The sequence below is a fragment of the Rhipicephalus microplus genome, unplaced genomic scaffold (assembly GCF_043290135.1).
Source record: "Rhipicephalus microplus isolate Deutch F79 unplaced genomic scaffold, USDA_Rmic scaffold_67, whole genome shotgun sequence".
NCBI lineage: Eukaryota > Metazoa > Arthropoda > Arachnida > Ixodida > Ixodidae > Rhipicephalus > Rhipicephalus microplus.
In genome coordinates this window covers 1091901-1114767 of record NW_027464640.1, presented here as the reverse complement: position 1 = coordinate 1114767, position 22867 = coordinate 1091901, and the positions used below count along the sequence as shown (strand labels likewise).

The 22867-nt window shown below is 48.6% G+C and overlaps 1 protein-coding gene across 1 annotated transcript; it reads right to left on the bottom strand.

Annotated features, from left to right (window-relative positions):
• Nucleotides 1-7358: 7358 nt before the first annotated feature.
• On the bottom strand, nt 7359-22648 carry LOC142790051 (uncharacterized). Its single transcript, XM_075885083.1, has 2 exons — nt 21138-22648; nt 7359-7458 (listed from the first exon to the last, which is right to left on the bottom strand). The coding sequence occupies exons 1-2, from the start codon at nt 22646-22648 to the stop codon at nt 7359-7361; spliced, it is 1611 nt and encodes a 536-aa protein (XP_075741198.1).
• Nucleotides 22649-22867: the final 219 nt, after the last annotated feature.

Sequence of the window (22867 nt, the reverse complement as noted above, 5' to 3'; positions counted from 1 at the left end):
TCAAGTACCACCATCTCGTTTTTTTATCATATATTCATCATATACAAGTACCGGCATCCAGCAGACAATCCAAGAATTAAACTAGAGTATGTACCACATTTCAGCTGTCAGCGCTTTGTTAACAACGAGAGCGTGACAACGACGCCGCGCTACGTTTTTCGTAACATGTGGACATGCAGATATGTGCTAGAGGGCGGGTACGTGCCGCATGTTACGCACTACGACAACGGGAGACGCACAAGCCGCGCTATGAGGAGTTTCGCGCCAGAAGAAAGAAACACCAAGCCTGCGCTGATAGTGCACAACACAGTCACATAGGCAGGAGAGCGGGATTTCTAGAACCCGTTGCAAACAATCTTCGAACTATACTAATATAAGTCCGCTTTCAAGGTACCCATTACGTCATGAATTGTTGCGCTGGCTGATGACAATGAATGATGACGACTTTTTTTTTTCAGCCGTAGCTGTGGCTGTGTGCAAGCATTGGCCCTTGTCTTCTCTCCGTCCAGGTGGTGAAACGTATGTGCACGGCCCTCGGAACAGCACTGCTTAGCCGGCACGAGCAACTATACCTCACTTTATTTCGGCCACTATGGTCGCCATCTATCGGTGAAGGAACACTACAAATACACCATCGTTTGCAATTGCTCACTATTTTGGCAGCAGTAGTTGCGACTGTGTGTAAGCATTGGCCCTTGTCTTCACTCCGTCTAGGTTGGTTGCATGTTGATACTCATTTCCGTTTTGTGTTGTTCACCGTTTCCACTTCTGCCTTTGAAATAGATTTTATTATTGTGTGCTTTGTATTTTGTGTTTTTGTTACCATCCTTCATTTCTTATCCTGATAAAGCCGATTTGCGCGGAACTACGAAAGGAGTTACAGGCTCTTCAGCAGGAGGTTGCAGAGATGATAACAAGCCTTGCGATGTTTATTGAGCTCTAAGAACATGTGAAGAATGACAATGAGGCACTGACCAAGGAAAACAAGGTTCTGAAAGATTAGAATAAGAAACTCAGTAAACAGATGTGTGATCTTGAACAATACTCACGGCTCATTAATGTTGAGATGAAAAAAATTCCTGAGACAAAGGGTCAAAACTGCCTGGCAGTCGTCTGCCACAGGTCCCGTTAATTCGGGAGGCGATCTCCGGGCTAATTCCAAGGGCCGAAGTATAGGCCCCCCGAACCGCACCACGAAAGCGCGGACAATTTAGAAGTGGTCCTATTTGGCGCGCCAGCGGACGCCGGCTGTGGCCCAAAGAACAAGTCAGAGCCGAGAGTTGATAAACAAATCAAACTTATATTCTCAATTATGGCAGATCAAAACGATACACAAGTATGCACACTCGGCAATAGTTGAATACAATATGTCACCAATCAAACAATGTACTACTACACAGTACCATCAGCCACACTCGAAACAACGAACACAGACAACAACACGCACTACAATACAGTCGCATGCATCGAACAACCAAGACACTTAAAGACTAAAGAGTTAGAAAACTTATTCAGTCCGAAGTTCTTGGAACAAAAGTCGGGATGATACTCTACCGAGAATCACTTCACTCAAAGTCCAGCGTTGTTGTCGTTCCGCTTCCCCCGAAGTTTCTCTTCCAGGAAACCTCGCGTCTTCAATTGGCCACTCTCCAAGCTTCAAACTTCTTCGCCGCAAACACGTCGGCTTCACACACGCAGCTGTTGCCACGCGTCTTCGCTCAATAGCGGTAGACACACACTCTTGTCTGTAGCTCGAGCCTTCACCCCTCAGGTGGAAATCCTCTTCTTCTCCACTTCCTTCTCCTCCTTTGTCACGGAAGACAAAAGGCTTCGCCCACAAGGCGGTACACCCTATGCACTCTGGCGCATACTTTCTTCTTCTCTTGCTTTGTCACTAAGGACAAAACCTTCGCCGACTACACGCGGCGGGATACCCTACGTGCTCTGGCGTTGACTTCCTTCTTCTCCTGATCTCCCATCTCCGCTGCTCGGTTAAATACCTTCCGCGCGCGATTCCAGAAAATTCTCATCATTTCGTCGGCGCGATGCGCAGCGAAGGCTGGGAGAAAGCGCGAGATGGTACGAGGCAGCACCACCTAGACTATTCACAAGGCCCGTTCATACCCCTCTCTCCAGACGGCATACGTCACGCTAGTTGTCAGATGTTATGACCGGCACAGCAAGGAGGTGGCTTGCAAGGGACGCTCATCGGCGTAACGGTCAAACGCTGTCCGCGTCCTGCAGGAACGCGGGAGGCGTCTGTGTGCGCCGCAGGAAATGCACATCAGCGTCGCTGGGACACACAGTCGGCGGCTAGCGCGTGCACGGACGGCTATAAAATGAGCGTGTCGGGAGTGCGCTGTGCTCTCTCTCTGGACTTCGCTGGCCCGCTCGTCTCGAGTGCGCTCTGGGCCCTTGTGATGGAAAGGCGCGCTCTCGTTGCAATGTACTTCTCTTGCAAATAGGTAAATTAAACGCATCTTCTACTTGTTCGTGAGACGCGTCGCAAGAGTCGTCCTTCGCCGGATCCTGGGTGGCAGCCTCAACCCCTCCCCGGACATATCACTGACTGTCCAGTGGCCGAGGACGCGTCGCTCAGGTGGTGGTCTTGGTCACCCCGCGCACTTTTTTACCCCGAACGGCGGACAAGCCATGACAGGTTTGCCTTTCATCGCTACCTGCTTCGCTGGTTAGACTGCGTTAGGCTTGGTGCTGCATCGCACTGCTCTGAGTCTTCGTCCGTTCCCACGTGTCCTATTTTATTGGTGTTGTATTTGTGAGTATGTGATTACACATCGATCAGTGCGACATGGGACGTTGTTGTGTTCCCGGGTGCCGCGGCAATTATGAAAGTGGTCCCAAAGTGCGTGTTTTCGCATTCCCCAAGGATGAAGCTCGGAAGAAGTTTTGGATAAAAGCCATTCCGCGAAAGGATTTCACACCAAGCATACACTCCAAGGTGAGAAAAATTGTCCGCAGCTTCCCTCGGGGGAACACTGAGGAGGATGCGGACCATATAATTGGTTAACGGGGTGTTAAAGTGCGACTTACTTGGGTCGATGGCTAAATTGGTTAACGTGGTTGTGAAATGGGGTGTTAAGTTGCGACTTACTTGGGTCGATGGCTAAATTGGTTAACGTGGTTGTAGGAGGGGGTGTTAAATGAGTGAACACGTACACACGTATGCGAAAGGGCGGCGCTGGTCGAAGGGACGTCGATCATTGTGTTTGTGGATTCGTTGGAATTCATTTCACCACGACCTTGGACGTCGACGCGCCGTACAAACCAACCGACGAGCGGCAACTGAGCGAGCGAGCGCCGACCTTGAGTATATATACAGCACGACGGCGCATGCACTGTCAGCTGTTGAATGTTCTCGAAGCGCGACGCCACATGCACGTCCACTGGAGAATCAGGAGAATTGTAGATGTCGAACGCGGTGTGTAGAGGAGGAAGGGTGCACAGATGGTGGAGGAGTGAAGCGCGCGCGGTGTGTAGAGGAGGAAGGGATGCACAGATGGTGGAAGAGTGGGCGACGGCGCGACGGCGCATGCGCGCGCGTCAGCTGTCAAATGTTTGAGAAGCGGTGCGGACGGCGCGGACGGCGCGGACGGCGCACTACAAGGCGCGAGTATAAGATGCTCCGCATCTAAAACTGCTGAAGTTTGTTGTCTTACCGGCTCTATCGCATTACTGGCGTTCTGGCTCTGTTACTGTTGAACGGAGCGAGTATCGTGAGGGGTGATGGTAGTTTTGTCGCGCTTCAGGTAGGGCAGTGCGGTAAAATAAAACAGAAATACTCAGGCTCGTGTCAAAGTTCCCATTAGCTCGTTTCGTATGAGAGTAATAAAGTCACTGTTATGCTTGACGCAGGTCTATGAACTCCACTTCCTCTAGGCTGACTTCATCACAAAGCTGTCACATTTCGACGCAGTGTCGGGACGGACATTGACAGTCGACAGCGAGAGGGTGCACCTAGTGTCAGATGCTATACCATCGGTGTTTCCGAACTGTCCGTCCTACCTGAGCACGAATCGCAATCGTCCAGAATCTCCTGTCTCGAAACGAGCTCGAATGGAAGACGAGGCCTTGAGCAAAGCGATTAAGGACTCTATATGCGCAAAAAAAAGCGAAGAGGAGAGAAAGGCTGTGTCCTCTTTCGAACACTTAAGAGGCAAGCTTTCTGCTGTATGCAGTAATGATTTCTGGACCATCAAGGCCAACGATCTTTGTGTGATGTTTCTCCGCATTAAATATAATCCTTCACCGCACGTGAGGTTTTCCGTCACTGTGCTTGCTGATCTCTCACTTGCAGTCTCAGCAGGTATGATCAAGCTGGTTTCATTACCTTGCGGAGGCGCAGTTCCAGACGCAGTGCGCGACATCCGGACGTTGTCCTCACTGCTCCAGCAGCTGGAAAACCACATGACTGAGACGCCTGAAGTTGCAAGTCCGTCGAAAACAGCGTCAGTGTTGCAGCATATCGGCTCCTTATTGAATGAACTGTCCCAAGACAGTGACACGACCGAAGAACACAGTGCTTTGTTTCGTTTGCTAAATGAGCAAATAGCTCTCGCACTCGCTGCCCTCCTTCGTCGCTACAGTGCTGAAACATTAGTATTTTCTAGCATCCTGCACTCCATATCTCCGCACGCCTATAACTTTGCCAGATCAGCGTCGACGTTGACTTTACCCCATCCTTCAACCCTGCGCCGCGTTTGTTCCAAGTATGGAGGCGATCCACTGAAGGAGCAAAACGAAGTGAACTTCCTCTCCTACATTCGAGAAAGAGTGAAGTGCATGCAGCCGCCCGAAAAGACGGTGACGCTAAAGGTTGATTAAATTCATATCAAGCCATACTTCGATTATAAAGGGGGCAGCATAGTTGGATCTGCAGCCAATTCTCAAGAGGCAGCCACAACCGCTCATGTTTTCATGCTTTAGTCGCTCTTGTCATCAAACAAAGATGTGCTTTACATTCTTCCTGTTGCTAAAATGGCCGCCGAAATTCTACATGAGTTCTGCAAGAAAGTAATTTTAGAAGTCGAATCTATGGGCCTCAGGGTCATTGCTGTATTACCGACAACAATTCCCTCAACCGGAAAATGATGTCGTTTTTCTCGGAGAAACAGGAAGTAAGCATTGTATATCCTCGTCCAGCCGACAACAATCGGCCTCTGTTTTATGTCGTAGACCCTGTGCACATACTGAAATGCATCAGGAACAACTGGATGAATAAAAAAAAACGAAGGAATATGCTTTTACTTTCCTGAAGTGAGCCTGTCAGGAATATTGCCCGACGGGCCGCCCAGAATGAAAGTACCATCATTTGAAGCCGTATGGCAGCTGTATGCATTGGAGCAAACATCGCTTCTCAAGCTTGGCTACAAGCTAAATTCCAAGGCAATCAATCCAACACCTATGGAGAGACAAAATGTAAAGTTGGTGTTAAATGTCATTAATCTGTTTGTATCAAACGCACTTGAGACGCGTGGCGATGCCCTTGAAACCACATGTGCCAGTTCAACAGCTCTTTTCATAAACATCATATAGACGTGGTGGAAAATCGTCAACGTGAAGACCCCTTCGAAAGGTCGCCGACTGAACGACACCCTTCAAAATCCAGTGAATTCTACGGGGGATCAACAGCTGGTTTTCCTTAGTGGCATGGTAGACTGGCTGGATGCTTGGAACAGCGTCAACATGAGCCGTGGCTGCTTGACCAAAGAAACACATTCTGCATTGAGACTCACTTGCTACTCTCTTGTTGAGCTGTCGCGGTACTGTTTAGAAGAACTGAAGTTCAAGTATGTCTTGCTGGGAAAATTTCGAACTGACACTCTTGAAGATCGCTTCGGTCGCTACCGTCAGCTTGCTGGTGCACAATATCATGTTTCCGTGAGGCAGCTTCTGGAGTCTGAAAAGAGAATTTGTCTGCAAAAGCTGCTGATGCTTCCGCAGCCAGACATCAGCAGCGAAAGTGACACAGAAGTATCGCAACATAACTTCTCTGTTCACATCTCAAATGATGAAATTTCCAACCCAAAGCATGACATGGAGGTCGTTGCTTATATCGCTGGATATTGTGCTCATTCAGCTCTGAAAAAGCTGTCATGCGCATTTTGCCGCAGCGTGCTTGTCCTGGAGAGCAGGAACATAGATGTGGAAGGTAACACAATGATTGACAACTTGTCAAGAGGAAGCCTAAAGTTTCCGCAGCCATGTACAGTGCACATGGTGCTGGTGACAACGCTTGTTGTCGAAAAGCTCACCAAGGGAGAAAATGCAAAGGCGTTCCTCGCGTCGAACAACCAACGTGGCATTGTAAGCTCCATTACCACATCAATGCTAGGAGATGTTGTGCTAGAGACTTGTGAAAATGGCCATACCTCTGAGACTATCGTGCGGCATGTAGTGCGTGTTGCAACAAATGTCGCTCTGAACAATTTTTGTAGACTTCGAAATGACACCATCCAAAGCACCGCACAAAAAAAAAGGCAGCTGACAGAAAAATCAAAACCTTGAACAAGAAATGAGGTAGGATGGTTTTAGCCTTTCGTCCTGATAAAACCACTTCTACAAATGCATTTCTGACTATCGCAGTTTGATCACTAAAGTGTAAAGGCAGGCGTAAACAAATGCAGATCGCACAGGAACAAAAAAGAACAAAAAAAGAAACACCGGCTTTCAATAAGTGCCCACAGCAGATATAACGAGAACGAGTGGCGACGACGGCCGGGGTGCAGGTGGGCAACTAGCGTGACGTCACGCTCTCCCTGGAGGGGCCTTGTCAATAGTCTAGGTGGTGTTGGCCGTCCGCGACCGAAGACGCAACCCGGCATCACCACGCCCCTTTTCATCGAGAAATTTCCAGGGCTGGTGACGGAAGACGCAACCCGGCATCACCACGCCCCTTTCCATCGAGAAATTTCCAGGGCTTGGTCGGCCGCCGATGTGGGGTGAGGAGGTTCGTCGGCGAACCTACGCTTCCGAGGGGAGAGGAACGCGTGCCCGGGGAGTCTTTGGATGCTTGTTTTCTTTCTTTTTTTATCGTTGACCTTGCGGCGTCATTCCGGCGTTTCGTCGCGAGAATTTGGCAGCGCGCCCTTTTTTGAGCGCTCTGTTTGTGACATCGTCCAATGATTGATTTGTGGGGTTTAACGTCTCAAAACCACCATTTGATTATGAGAGACGCCGTAGTGGAGGGCTCCGGAAATTTTGACCACCTGGGGTTCTTTAACGTGCACCCAAATCTGAGTACACGGGCCTCTAACACTTCCGCCTCCATCGGAAATGCAGCCGCCGCAGCCGAGATTCGAACCCGCAACCTGCGGGTCAGCAGCCGAGTACCTTAGCCACTAGACCACCTCGGCGGGGCGTGTGACATCGTCCAAGTTATCGGTGAGAAGATTGGTTGTCGAATGGCCGATACGGGCATTAACACTGCTCATCGGGTGCCTGCGAAGGTAGGAAGCAACATTATTGCGCGATTGGTATGTGAGGTTTAACGTCCCAAAACCACCACATGATTATGAGAGACGCCGTAGTGGAGGGCTCCGGAAATTTTGACCACCTGGGATTTTTTAACGTGCACCCAAATCTGAGCACACGGGCCTACAACATTTCCGCCTCCATCGAAAATGCAACCGCCGCAGCCGGGATTCGAACCCGCGACCTGCGGGTCAGCAGCCTAGTACCTTAGCCACTAGACCCCCACGGAGGGGCCATTATTGCGCGATATTGTTCGAGAAATAAGAAGGCTGAATCTACCTCAGATATTGGATTTCCTCACAGCACAGGCTCTAAACCAGTGTATGTGAATGTTCATCTTACGCCCGAGCGAAAACGCTTGTGTGCGTAGGCCCTTGCACTTGAAAGAACAAGCCAGGGGAATCATCTTTGGAAGTACAAAAGCACAATCAAAGCCAGAAAAGGGGATGACAGTCGCGTGTTTCAAATTGCATGCGCAGAAAATCTTTGTATATTCTATTAATTATCCTATGACTGATCATTTAAACCAACCTTCAATAAACATGGCTGCGTTCTCGTGCCAGCAAACATCAGAATTCCTACACGAGAAGTCACGAGCGCTATCGCTACTGCATTTAAACATTCGCAGTCTTAGAAAACATCTTGTTGCATTGCGCTCCTGCCTTTATCAGTCATTTTCTGTCATATGCTTATATGAGACTTGGATATTTGACAATGATAGCAACTTGTATGAATTGCCAGGGTGTCACACCAGTCCCGTTAATTAGGGAGGCAATCGCCGGGCTAATTCCAAGAGCCGATGTATCGGCCCCCCGGACCGCACCACGAAAGCGTGGACAATTTAGAAGTGGTCCTTTTTGGCGCGCCAGCGGACGCCGGCTGTGGCCCAAAGAACAAGTCAGAGCCGAGAGTTGATAAACAAACAAAATTATATTCTCATTAATGGCAGATCAAAACACAATACACAAAAATGCACACTCCACAATAGTTGCATACAATATGTCACCAATCAAACCAATCAATCAACGTACTACACAATACAATCAGCCACACGTGAAACAACGGACACGGACAACAATACGCACTACAATGCAGTCGCATGCATTGAACAACCAAGACACTTAAAGACTAAAGAGATAGAAAACCTATTCAGTCCAAAGTTCTTGGAACCAAAGTCGAGATGATACTCTTCCGAGAATCACTCACTCAAAGTCCAGCGTTGTTGTCGTTCCGCAGCTCTCGAAGTTTCTCTTCCAGGAAACCTCCCGTCTTCAATTGGCCACTCTTCCAACTTCAACTTCTTCGCCGGAACACGTCGGCTTCACACACGCAGCTGTTGCCCCGCGTCTTCGCTCGATAGCGGTAAACACACACTCTTGCCGGTAGCTCGAGTCGTCACCCCTCAGGTGGAAATCCTCTTCACCTCCGGCCTCGTCCCTACGGACCAAAAACTTCGCCGACTACACGGCGGAATCCCTACGCGCTCTGGCGCTCACTTCCGTCTCCTCCTGATTTCTCGTCTCGGCCGCTCGATTAAATACCTTCCACGCCACCTTCCAGAAATTTCTCGTCATTTCGTCGGCGCGATACGCGGCGAAGGCTGAGGGGAGAGTGAGACGGTTGGAATGCCCTCCCCGGAGGATGATTCAACTCGGTATGACCACGCCCCTTTCGTTCTGGAAAAATCGAGCGCTTGCCCGGCCGCCGCTGTGGGGTGAGGAGGTTCATCGGCGAAGCGACGCTTCCGAGAGGAGAGGCGTCGCGCGCCCGGGGAGCCTTGGATGCTTGTTTTCTTTTTTTTCCTTTTTCTTTTGACCTCGCGGCGTTTTCTCCCGCCCGTTGTCGCAAGAATTTGGCGGCGCGCTCATTTTTTAGCGCTCGTTCTGTGACACTGCCCCCCACTTTAGGAATATTATCCCATAATATTCAAAACCACACAAACGAGCGCGAACAGTCACCACACACTCTCACAGACTGTAACACCATCAGTCGCTCATGACACTTCACATTCACAATAGATCGCTTAATACAATTGTACACTGTAATTCAATTAAACAACACGTGAAAACACCACCACAAGCACATGAGTACAACACTGCACCCCACATTCCCAATAATACAAATGTACAAAGTCTCTCACTACAACAATGGTACAATACTATACATCACATCACAGCACAACACTTCGACACTTGTGACACAGGATACCACAACATCAACACAACATATGGCACTCAACACTGCCAACCACATTCTGCTTTGACCTCAGCACTTATCCTGCGTACTTCGAGCAGCGCTTGCGCCCCTTTCTGCGGTGCTCGCTCGATCTCTTCTTGTGCTTCCACGTTCTTTTTCGGCGAGCCCTTTCCAACGACGATATCTGAGGCGTCGTCTCAGCCATTGTTGTCTCTTCCGACACCGTTAACGCGTCATTACATTCGACGGGTCCTGTCTGTTTATTTACCCGCTTGATCATGCCTCTACATTTTGCCCGGCTGGCCAACTCCGTCTCCTTTACACTGTCGGTCGGTTGAGGTCGTGCCGCCGTAAGTCCGGTTGCTCGGCCCGTGAACTTATTCGACACGATCGTCTTCTCCTTCGCTGTCTCTTGCGCCGCGGCTTCGCCTTGGGCTCTAGTGAGATCCGTCACGGGATGTTCCTCCACTGTATCTCGCGGCCGCTGTGTTGGCGAGGGCTCTATCTTCGGGTCTTCTCCCAAACATTCTGGATCACTTGGCCCTCGCGCCCCGTCGATGTTTCCGATGACAAGGTCATACAGGGGGGTCGTCATGCATAAAGCCGTAACCTTCCCGCTGAAGTACGGGGTTTCAACCTCAATTTCTGCTTCGAGAAGCATCCGGACCGTACGGTCAATTAGGCAAACCGGTTTCGTTCTGCCTGTCAACTCTCTTTCCCGTACCAAATTTCTCCGCATGATAACAGTGGAACTGCCGGTATCTCTTAACACCGTAATTTTTTTGCCCGCAACTTTTCCAGGCAGCGTTGGCATTCCTTTCGTAACACCGGTTGGCTGTTTTGACATTACAGCACCCACAATAGGAATTTTCTCCCCATTCTTCAACTCTACGAATCCATCAGTGACGGCATTATTATCAGATTTCGGTGCCGCTTGCACACAGGATACCTGGTGAGTTTGACTCACTCCGTTTCGACATGCGTCTGCTTTGTGCCCAGTCTGACCACACTTGAAACATTTTACAACCATAGGGCTCGTAAAGATCGTTCGACAGTTTTTCGCACGATGACCCACTCGGTTGCACAGAAAACATCGCGGAATGCTCTCTGGTGCACGCTTCTTTTCTTCGGGAGCCAATTTCTTCGAATCATCGGGACAATCCTTCTTGACCTTGGCCAAATTAGTGCCACCTTGCGCTTCCAAGAATTGATCAGCCAATTCAAGCATGTCTTCAAGTGAGTCAGCCTTCCTCTCTTTTAAGTACAGTGACAGGCTTGGGTGGCAACTAGTAAGAAATTGTTCTCTAATTAGCAGCTCTCTAAGCTCATCGTACTCCTGCGCTGTCCCTGAAAGTTCAATCCATCTGTCGAAATAATGGCAAAGTCGGGCGGCATACTGCGTAGCCGTCTCACCATCAGCTGGCTTTCCTGTCCGAAATCTGTCCCGGAATCCTTCTACAGTAAATCTAAATCGCTTTAACAAAGCAGCTTTCACCTTTGCATAGTTGGCTGCATCGGTCGGCGTCAGCCTACCGTATACACTGAGCGCTTCACCACTCAAGCAAGTACTCAAAGCAGTTGCCCATTGATGTTCCGGCCAATTCTGGCTCTTCGCAATCGTCTCAAATCGGTGAAGGTACGCGTCAAGGTCGTCCTTCCTTTCATCAAACGCCACGAGCAACTTGCTTGGGTTCAAGCGGAAGCCATGGTCTTCCCGTTCGCTGCTTTCAACTCTAGCTTGGACGGGAGTTTCGTTTCGCTGTTGCAAACGGAGCCTCTCGAGTTCAATTTCGTGCTGCCGCTGCCGTTCCCTTTCAGCCATCTCCGCTTCTCTTTCTTCTTTCAGCTGGCGCTCCCTCGCTTCTCTTTCTTCTCTCGCCCTTTCGGCTGCCAACTTCTCTCTCTCCAGCTCCAACTTCAATTGCTGCTCTCTTTCTTCTTTCAGCTGTCCCTCCTTTGCCTCTCTTTCTTCTCTCGCCCTCTCAGCGGCCAGCTTTTGTTTCTCCAGCTCTAACTTCAATTGTTGCTCTCTTTCTTCTTTCCCTCTCGCAGCTGCCAACCTCTCTCTCTCCAACTCAGCTTCTTTTTCTGCTTTGGCTCTTTCGACCGCCAACCTCTCTTTTTCCAGCTCGGCTGCTTTTTCTTCTTTGGCTCTCTCTTTTTCTTCTTTTTCCTTCTGGGTGACCCACTTCCGTAGTTCGGCGCCAGAAAGACCCATCTTTTCACCAAGAGCAACTAACTTTTCGAGATCCATTGTGTCTCGCAACTCGCAACTAAAACCTTGCCGCGTGCAAAAAGTATCTGCCTAAATCAGTCTATCGGAACACTCCCCTGCACTCGTTAGCGAGAACACTGAACAACACACAAAATCGTTCCGATAGCACTATCAACAACTCGAGGCTCTTTCTCACTACTTTGGACACACTGTGCACCAAAAGGTCCTGTCGCGGACGCCAGATTAATTGTCACACCAGTCCCGTTAATTAGGGAGGCAATCGCCGGGCTAATTCCAAGAGCCGATGTATCGGCCCCCCGGACCGCACCACGAAAGCGTGGACAATTTAGAAGTGGTCCTTTTTGGCGCGCCAGCGGACGCCGGCTGTGGCCCAAAGAACAAGTCAGAGCCGAGAGTTGATAAACAAACAAAATTATATTCTCATTAACGGCAGATCAAAACACAATACACAAAAATGCACACTCCACAATAGTTGCATACAATATGTCACCAATCAAACCAATCAATCAACGTACTACACAATACAATCAGCCACACGTGAAACAACGGACACGGACAACAATACGCACTACAATTCAGTCGCATGCATTGAACAACCAAGACACTTAAAGACTAAAGAGATAGAAAACCTATTCAGTCCAAAGTTCTTGGAACCAAAGTCGAGATGATACTCTTCCGAGAATCACTCACTCAAAGTCCAGCGTTGTTGTCGTTCCGCAGCTCTCGAAGTTTCTCTTCCAGGAAACCTCCCGTCTTCAATTGGCCACTCTTCCAACTTCAACTTCTTCGCCGGAACACGTCGGCTTCACACACGCAGCTGTTGCCCCGCGTCTTCGCTCGATAGCGGTAAACACACACTCTTGCCGGTAGCTCGAGTCGTCACCCCTCAGGTGGAAATCCTCTTCACCTCCGGCCTCGTCCCTACGTACCAAAAACTTCGCCGACTACACGGCGGAATCCCTACGCGCTCTGGCGCTCACTTCCGTCTCCTCCTGATTTCTCGTCTCGGCCGCTCGATTAAATACCTTCCGCGCCACCTTCCAGAAATTTCTCGTCATTTCGTCGGCGCGATACGCGGCGAAGGCTGAGGGGAGAGTGAGACGGTTGGAATGCCCTCCCCGGAGGATGATTCAACTCGGTATGACCACGCCCCTTTCGTTCTGGAAAAATCGAGCGCTTGCCCGGCCGCCGCTGTGGGGTGAGGAGGTTCATCGGCGAAGCGACGCTTCCGAGAGGAGAGGCGTCGCGCGCCCGGGGAGCCTTGGATGCTTGTTTTCTTTTTTTTTTCTTTTTCTTTTGACCTCGCGGCGTTTTCTCCCGCCATTTGTCGCAAGAATTTGGCGGCGCGCTCATTTTTTAGCGCTCGTTCTGTGACACAGGGTATTATTTTGAATACTGTAATTGAGAGTTATGTCCTGGCAATGATAGTGCCATACTTGTGAATTCATACCTAACATACGCTCGTCGCTTTGACAGTACGTTTAACGATGCCTTACGTGAATTTTTATGGCTTAAGTTTAACTATCATTATACAAGTAAAGGGCCGGGACACTATCCTAGCTTCCATTTATCGGTCACCTTCATCATCATATTCCAACTTTTGCTTTCAGTTAAACAACATTCTCAACAACCCAAGGAAAGAAAACAAGAACGCTGCCTTATGCGGTGATTTTAACATAAATATTATTGATCCTGATAACTCGTCATGCTTGGAATATATGAACCGTTTATATTGTACTGGCTTTACATCGCGCATTGAAGCACCAAATAGAAGTAATCTACTAGGTTTGAATACATCAATAGATCATATAATCTCGAATATTTCAAGTGATCACATTGCTGGTGCGATAGATCATACTACTACATATCATAACACTGTTTTTTTATTCCGGTTTATAAAAACACCAACGCCAATGACATTTTCACAAAGCGCGGATTCAATTCAGACAAATTTGTGCAAATGATTCGTGAAGTCGACTAGACTTCGGTGACTCATGAGGACTTCTGCGAAGTCCTCTTGAGTCACCGGATTTCGAAACATGGATTTCCAAAAGGCCTCTGCTGTGAAACGCAATTAGAGCTCTTTCTTCACGACTTGCACACTAACCTGGACCGTAACATGCAGACCGATTTAATCTTTCTAGATTATACGCTAAAGCGTTTGACAAAGTTCCTCACCACCGCCTTTTGTTAAAACTTTCACAGCCTCACCCACACCGCAACATTCTTCAATGGATTGAACAATTTCTCACAAATCGTTCACAGTCTGTCTCTGTTAACGGTCATCTATCTAACCCTCTCCCAGGCACATTAGGCATTCCTCAAGGATCTGTCCTTGGTCCCCTCCTATTCCTAATATATATTAATGACTTGCCCGATCGTATAACCTGCAGCATTTGCTTGTTCGCTGATGAGTGTGCCATGTATCATACTATCATTAACCCGCATGACCACCTAGATCTCCAAACAAATCTTAAAAGCGTTCTCAATTGGAGTAACACATGGTTAATGACCCTTAATCCTTCTAAATGTAAACTTGTATCTTTCGCCCGTCGTCACATCCCATATCATTTCCAGTATTCTATCGTGAACAACTCCATTTAATCGGTACTATCTTATCTGTCTATATAGTCTCAGCGTCCAATAAAGTACTCGGTTTTCTTAAGCGCCATCTTTGCCTTGCCCCCTTACATGTTAAGTTACTTGCGTATCAATCTCTCATCAGACCAAAATTAGAATATGCATCTGCCATATGGAGCCCACATCAAGCGTACTTAATCAATGCATTAGAAGCTGTGCAAAATCATGCCGCAAGATTCATTTACTCATCATACACATACGATGTCGGTATTTCATCTTTGAAAGCGAAATCTGGACTATCACCCCTTTCCTTGCGTCGCCGCACTGCCACTCTCATGCTTTGTCACAAATCATTTCCCTCCTAGCTCAATCAACCGCCTTGTATAACAGCTGCAACACGCATGTCTCATCGAACAGGTCATCCAATTCAGGTTGCCCGCCCATCATCACGCACCACTAGTTTTTCTGCATCCTTCTTTTGTCGAGCAGCCACGGATTGGAACGGCGTTCCCCGGGACATCGTCACCATCGCCTCATCATCTGCCTTTCAAGATTGTATTATTGATCATCTTCAGAACTAAAACTGCGTTCCCTGCGTTTTTTAACCTACGTAAAACCCCACCCCATCTCTTATGTAATGCCCATCCAAGAAAGGGTGGCCTTTAAGCTGATAAAGTGAACTGAACTGAAAAAGGCTTTTGAGTCTTTCTCAGAAGTAATCGCTAAAAGTACAGAGGCATGCACCACTTCTACTGCTGTCACGAAGTGGTATTGTTCGCCTGGAAATTCATGGATAAGCAACTCATTGTCGAAGTCGAATAAAAAAAGAATAGCCTTCGTAAAAAACTAGTCACGGCCTTTCGACTTTCCATTAAAATCCCGGTTTGAGAAGCATTCGGTGATATTACCTTCTTTGTTAAAGCGTGCTAAGCGCATGCAATTACTACCTGGATAATATGAAAAGTATGGCTAACACGAGACGTTGCTGGCAAATCATCAAAGAATATTTGAACAAAAAGGAGTGCTCAGCGCTGACAATAAAAATAAAGGGAAATGATGAAATGTATAGCGACCACTGCGTTCAGTCAGCATTTCTGCGCATATGTGGATAAGCAGCAATCAGCATATCATGTGTGTGATCTACCACAGTGTGGTCATTCATTACATTAAACGTCCACTGACTATGTCCTTTAGGTCATCGTATCATTGAAGACCATGAGGGCTGGTTTAGATAACATTATTCCTTCTATAAATAAAACTAGTAAACATATTATCCCAACCTTTGGCACATATATTAACAAGCTGTTTTCTGCGAGTGTGTGTCCGAGCTGCCTTAAGGTTGATGAAATACTTCCTGTTTTTAAAAAAGGTGATAACACTTCTGGCCAGAATTATAGGCATGTCTGTATCCTTCCTTTATTGCAGTAAAAAAATGGAAAACTTCCACATTAGACTGATGTGTTATTTGAAAAAAAAATTACCTTTTGTCTCCATAACGATTTGTATTTTGTCTAGGATATACAACTGAGTTGGCACTATATAATTATGTTAACTGAGAAATTTCAACAAGCTATTGACAAAGGACTATACTCGTGGAATCTGTTTTTATTGATTTGACGAAGGCTTTCGACAATAAATTATCGCATGCTATTTGCAAAACTGGAATCATTTGTCATGTCTGACACTCCTCTATTCTTTATTAAAAGCTACCTCAGTAATCGGCCTCAAATAGTACACGTCAACTGCCATCTTTAATCACCCAATATCATTAACGTATGTGTGCCACAGGGATCATAAAAAGCCCGCTTTTTATTTTTGATTTTAATTATTGACCTACTTGCCATTCTTACTAGGACCGAGTGCATACTGTATACGCTGACGACAGAACCGTCTTTACATTATCTAAACCAGTTTCTACGCTCTAGACTGACCTCAACACATTCTTACATTACGTAAATTTATGGCGCCAGAGTAACCGGCTACAGATCACTGCTACTAAAACCGTCTTTATAGTGTTTACATTACGTAAATTTATGGCGCCAGGTGAGCCATAAAAGGTAATAATAATTTCTATCTCTTTCCTTTCTATTATTCTCCCTTCCCCCCCCCCCCCCCAAAGTGTAGGGTATCCAACCGAGCCAAGCTTGGTTAACCTCCCTGCCTTTCCTCTCTATTTATCTCTCTCTCTCTATGGCGCCAGAGTAACCGGCTACAGATCACTGCTATTAAACCGCCTTTATGGTGTTTCATTTTCCGCGAATTTTACTTGACATACCACCTTCCTTTCACGTCGGCAATGACATCATAAACATTTCTTGTGAAGCACGGTTCCTTGGCGTCATCTTAGACACTGAACTAAAGCTTTATAAAACGTGCCACTTCACTCGTGAAAAGGATTGCATTTGGAATCAATGTTATCAAGACACGTACGTATTTTCCGCCACACGTCATGCGTTTTTTGTATTTTGCCTACATTCAGTTATATTTCGTATTGTGTATCATCTTGGGCCACTTCACGCACGTTGAACGATTGCAGCGGCCACAGAATCAGGCGGCTAGACTAATGACTTTTAGCCCATCTTATTCGTCCAGAAGCCCATCATTTCTTAAGCTTAGAATACTATCATTAAGACAATTATTTTGCCACAGAGAGAGAAACAAGAAAAAAGGAAGGCAAGGAGGTTAACCAGATGCTAGTATCCGGTATGCTACCCTACACTCGGGTTGGGAAATAAGGGGTTGAAAGAGAAAGATAGAGTTAAAGAATAATTAAGAGAAAAACACCGAAACACACGCACACACAAAATCAGTCCACTCAGAGGCGTTCCGACCAGCCAGTAGTTCGCAAGAAGCCCAGTATAGGCAACTATACACAGCCACAGGCTGTGTATAGTTGCCTATAGGCTCATCTTGAATGACATTCACATTGCGTGCATTCATCATCACTAAACTTATTGTTATTTATTAGTTTTTCCAGAGCAATAATCTTCTTTTAACAGCCGTAAGAACAAACTACGGCAAGTTCACAACATTGTTTACAAGCATAGCAATAGGGAATTCATTGCCCTTCGAATTAGTAGACGCGCAACATTCATATTTACACCTCGCATGGCAAAAAAACATTTTGTTTTGAAGTTTATCGACGCATCTGATTTTGCGTATTTAACTATGTACAGCTATCAACAGTTCTATGTTTGCTTCACATCTACATTTGCCTTTGTACAACTTATACCACCGATAATAAAGCTAGTTGCATTATTTATGTAGGGTTGATTGTTATTGCTTTGTTCCCGTTTATCTACTGCATTTTAATATTTTCATGTCTATTTTTAGTACTATTAGTATCACGTTATATATAAATTGTATTGTTGTTGGTTAGGCTCGTTAGCCATTGCTCACAAATTTGCATATTGCGCTGTAGTTTTTTTTAATTAACTTATTCATGTCACCATAGGAGGTCCACCTGTCTATATTTTTTTTTTGAAGCTTAGGGTCCTCCTCCTGTACCATGTAACCGAGCTGAAATATGTAATAAACATCACTTGACTTGGCAAGAAATAATTATGGCTGACCCCTGTAATGAGTCGGAGGCATTCAACGACCCACTGGTTACGGCATTTGTATCGAGTGATTCCTGGTTACACAGTGCGCATCATGACGCCTGGTTGTTATTTTACTCTTCCATAACGCTATATTACGTATGTGAATGTGGTTTCTTCTCGACATAATGCTTGTATATATAGGGTTTTTGTAGGAAGGATTTTCGAGCACAGGAATGGCTGCCATGGAGAGGACCCAGGCCCGAACCACCCAGAATATTAAATGCGAAGCATGTTTTTTTTTTTGCGTACTGCTGGCACGTTTGGCGTATATTTACGTATATATCTTATCTATCTAGCCGCCTACATCTGGGCGCTCTCATGATCACCCTCTTACGTACCTTGGGGTGAACCAAAATTATTATGAAAGGGTAAGATGGTTTGACATATATGACCCGCTGGTCGTGACATGAATAACGTCACAATCCCGTCGCGTACATCGTCAAACACTTTTTGCCAAACAGTGCCACATACCCATGGGCGGGTATGTGCCACAGGTGATCGACAGTTTATATGTACCCATGAACGGCGACAGGAAACATTGGTAATTTAAGTGCGAAAGCGTAAAGAAAATCTGACATCGGCAGCGTTGACATGACGAATGTCAGGGCCCCAGCATAAATCGAACCCAAGCATTCTGCGTCACAAATCAAATATTCTACCACAGAACTGCGCCACGTCTCGGTACTTCTTTGAGCTTGAAAATGCACTATGCAGGTGCGATGCTAGTGACACGTCAATTGTGGGTGCAAATATGACTATATACTTTTATAAACATTACATATGTACTCCTACATTTGATACAGCCGTCCCGTCGGGTTGACGTGAGTTGTAGTCATGAGTGCCATACACTGAAGATAATTTATGTAGCAGTGTCCAGGGCTACCATTCTCGCGAGCACTTGCGTTACATATCAGCTTCTCGTGCTGCTGATACTCGGGTTGCTGTTGGCATCGTTGCACATGTGTAAACAACTATATAAAGCATGTGCGACTGTTCAACATATGTCTGTGCGTAAAACAGTTTTACATTTATTTGGCGTGATTTCTTAAAGTTTTGCTAAATAACAAAAATTACAGCATGGTCACCATCCCTCTGCATGCTTCGCATGACGTCGGTTTCCAGGGTACGTGAGATCTGCCTAATTTTTCTTTTATTTTTTTTTTCATTTTTCGCGATGGCGCTTATGGACACATGCGGTGGCGGCGGTGGACATAGGGCACCTTTGTGATCTCGTAACAGCTTTCGCTGTAAAGAAACACAGGCCTCCGCGAAAAACGCAGCACAGCCACAGTCAAAGCTGCAGGAGAGCGATCTTTCTAGAGCCTGTTGTAGAGTGTCTTGTGTTACACTGATACAGGTGCTTTTGCAAGGTACCCACTCTGTCATAAGTCATGTTAGTTTTGCCGAAGTACTCATGCACTAAACCATTATTCGTCATTATGACGAGAAACGATCGAGGTACCCGCTACACATCTGTGAGGCATAATGAGCACTGGATCTTAAGAAACAACGTTTAACCAAGCCCGCCCCCCACCCCCTGCTCCTGTCGACGTCCTCCCACTGATGCCATAACGCAGGGTCACGGCCGCTGATGTGGGCAGTGTAAAGACGTATACATCGAGAGAGGGGGAGCCTCTCCTTTCTTTTGTGCGATCACCTATGCGCCCAAACCTCGCCAGGGTGATCGAAGCACCGCAGCAATATGGTAAACTTGAGCTGTGAAAGCGTGCACCTCCGAAGCGAGTCACACGGGCTCGATTGCCAGTGCCGCCGTGCTGCTCCCACCCATTGCAACGTGAAACTTGCTTGGCTTGGTTGGCGACATTATAGCTCAATATAGGATATTTTTTTCTTAGACACACAAACACCGCCATCTTGGGTTGTTAAGTCAATGTCTTCTTGTTTTTGTATAATGCCATTTACAAATCACGAATGGTAGTTAACCACTATCCCTCGAGAGGAAGATGTACAACAGCTGCATCTTGCCGGTACTTACCTGGGAAGCAGAAACGTGGAGGCTTACAAAGAAAGCGAGCAATGGAAAGGTAAGTCATATGTGTAACCTTAAAGGGGCCCTGAAGCACTTTTTTCAAGTAACCATGGAATGGATTCACTAAAAGAGGTTATTGCCTCACGAATTCGGTTATTGCCGCAAAAGAGGTTATTGCCGCAAAAATCTTAAAAATCCGTCCCACACGAGCAAAGTTGCAACGATTTGTCGTACTCTGCAATCGCCTTCTCTCTTCTTTCGTCCCGGCGAAAGCGCAGGAGGCTAAGCAGGGAGGGATCGCGGGGGCAAAAGAAATGCGTCACGAGCACCTCGTGACCTAGAGCACTTTCTTCTTTTGTTTTCCTCGAATACGCGGCTTTTTCCGTGTGATCGCGCGCGCACGCAGGACAAGTCATGGCCTCCCTCGGCGATGCCTGTACCGACCGAGCGCGCCATGTTCAAATCAGCTAATGGCTGTCAGATGGCCTTCTACGCGTGATCTTTGAGCGTCTTCCGTCATTTCTCGAGACAAGAAAAAGCAATTTTTAACTGACTTTGATCATTTACTGCGAATTCCTGGCCGCGTGCTGCACTATATTATTTGGCTCGCGTGTTCTCGTGAGCCTCTACTACCGATTGGCAGCGTTTCCTGACCATGCTCAAAAAGTGTTGCAGGGCCCATTTAAAATACGGGAAGAGAGCAGAATGGGTAAGATAACGGACGGTGATTAAGGGCATCATAGGCGAAATTAAGTAGAAATCGACGTGGACTGGGCACGCAGCGCGTAAAATAACCGCTTGTCATTAAGAGACAGGATTCCAAGAGACGGCACACGCATGAAGGCCTGACCACACGCACCCGCTGCAGCGCGTCAGCGTGGGGGCTTTCTAACGTTGGTGGTTCATGAGGAAAAGGAAGAAGGCACCTAATTTCTGTCTGTCTACAGGCGACACGGCGCAGTGCCTTTGGGGTGGGGTGGAGGGGGATGAAAGAGGATAGGAGCAATAGTGTGTGGTGTGTAAGGAGAGATGTCCGGTTTGCTTCAGCGCGAGCAGCAGGCCGTCGGCAAGGGCAAGGGCAGCATGGCTCCTGGGATCAGTGGTAGGCAGCAATCCTGATTCCTCCACGAACTCCGCCAGGCTGTGGAGTGCTGCTGGATGTGGACGAGACGGGAACAGCACATCTTCCAGGGTGGAGATGGGCAGACCCTGTCTCCTGTAGGCCGTGTAGGCCCTCAAGCGTTCCTGTGCTAAGCCCGGGCAGGCACAGAAGAGGTGTTCGAGGGCCTCTGTGTCTCCGCAACGGCTGCAGGCCGGGAAGGGACAGAGGCCCTTGGCGTGGCGGCGGGCCGCTGTCCACACGCAGCCGGTTCGCAGCCGCAACAGGGAGGCCCGTTCTCTCCTGGTGAGGCACGTCTCTGGGAGAGGCTTTGGTCCTCGCCCGCTGGCCACCCTCGGGTCTGGGTTGACTGTGACGAGGAGCCTCTTGAGACGGGCCTGTGAATAGTCCCTCGCCGCCACGGCACAGGAGTAGGGAGTACCAGGCTGGTGGGCGGCCTTGGCGAGTGTGTCCGCCTTCTCGTTTCCAGCGATGCCCACGTGGGAGGGCAGCCAGTGGAAGGAGACGGACACCCCGGCGGCCGTGAGGGCCCGAACCTTGGCTGTCAGGAGGCAGGCCATCAGTCCGGCACGGCGGGAGTTGGCCAGGGTCTGCAGGGCCGCCTTGCTGTCGCACAGGACCGCGGTCGGCTCAAGGGGGATGTCCTCGGCCAAAAGGTCTACCGCGAGATGCAGTCCAGCCAGTTCCGCAGCCGTGGAGATCGCCGGGAAGGGTAGCCTGCACCGTCTGCTGTTGGCTCTGGATGGGATTACGCATGCGGCCGCTGCGGTCCCGTCTGGCATCACAGATCCGTCCGTGAACACCTGCAGCCGTCCCTCCAGTTGTTCCTGGAGCTTGCAGGAGGCCGCCTGTTGCAGTGCGGCCGCAGGCGTCCGTCGCTTGGTTGCCCCTTCCAAGCAGAGGTGGACCTCTGGTGGCTGGTGGTGAGGCGGTGGAGAGGCAACCGGGACTGGTGGATCTGGGACCATCTGGTGGTACAGCAGGCAGATGCCTCCCATCTGTGATCCTGGCTGACTGCGGAGACGCTCCAGGAGGGCTCTGCCGTCGGTGGCGCGGTGAAGGCGGTCGATGTGGCCCAGCGCACGTTGGAGCATGCGTAACGTCAGGGGCCACTCTCCTGCCTCCGCGAGAGTCGCTGCCACCGGCGAGCTTTTGGGAAGCCCCAGGATGGCCCTCAGTGCACCCCTGTGGAGTCCCTCCAGCAGGCGTCTCCTGGCCGGTGTCAGGTTCACCAGCGGGAAGGCGTACAGGAGGACCGAGGACGCCACAGCCTGGTTGAGCTGGAGGGCCCACTTGGTGGAGCAGCCACGGCCACGCAGCTGCAGCCTGCTGATGGCGCCCTGGACGCGCCGCACCTTGGTGGCAGCAGCCTTGGCAGCCGGGATCCACGTGAGTCGGTGGTCGATGGTGAGCCCCAGGTACTTCACCACCATCCTCCAAGGCAAGCTGCAGTTGCCAACCCTCAGCCGTCTCACGTGGGTGCGAGCTGCCACCAGCGGGTGAATCAGCAGGGCCTCAGTCTTGGGGGGGCTTTCTAACGCGGGCGAGGTCACGTGGCTGCGCGCAGCTTGCGCCCACTCTCTCCATATGGAGAGGGCACGGCGTCGCGCACTGACCCGCTACAACCGGTGCATGTGGTCAGGCCTTGAAAG

Excerpts from the sequence above, each read along its gene's own strand:
- LOC142790051 (XM_075885083.1), bottom strand. The coding sequence starts at position 22,648 with ATGGTGGTGAAGTACCTGGGGCTCACCATCGACCACCGACTCACGTGG. Across the intron at positions 7,459-21,137 it reads GGCCTGCTGCTCGCGCTGAA|GCACCCGATGAGCAGTGTTA; the intron begins GCAAACCGGACA and ends CTACCTTCGCAG.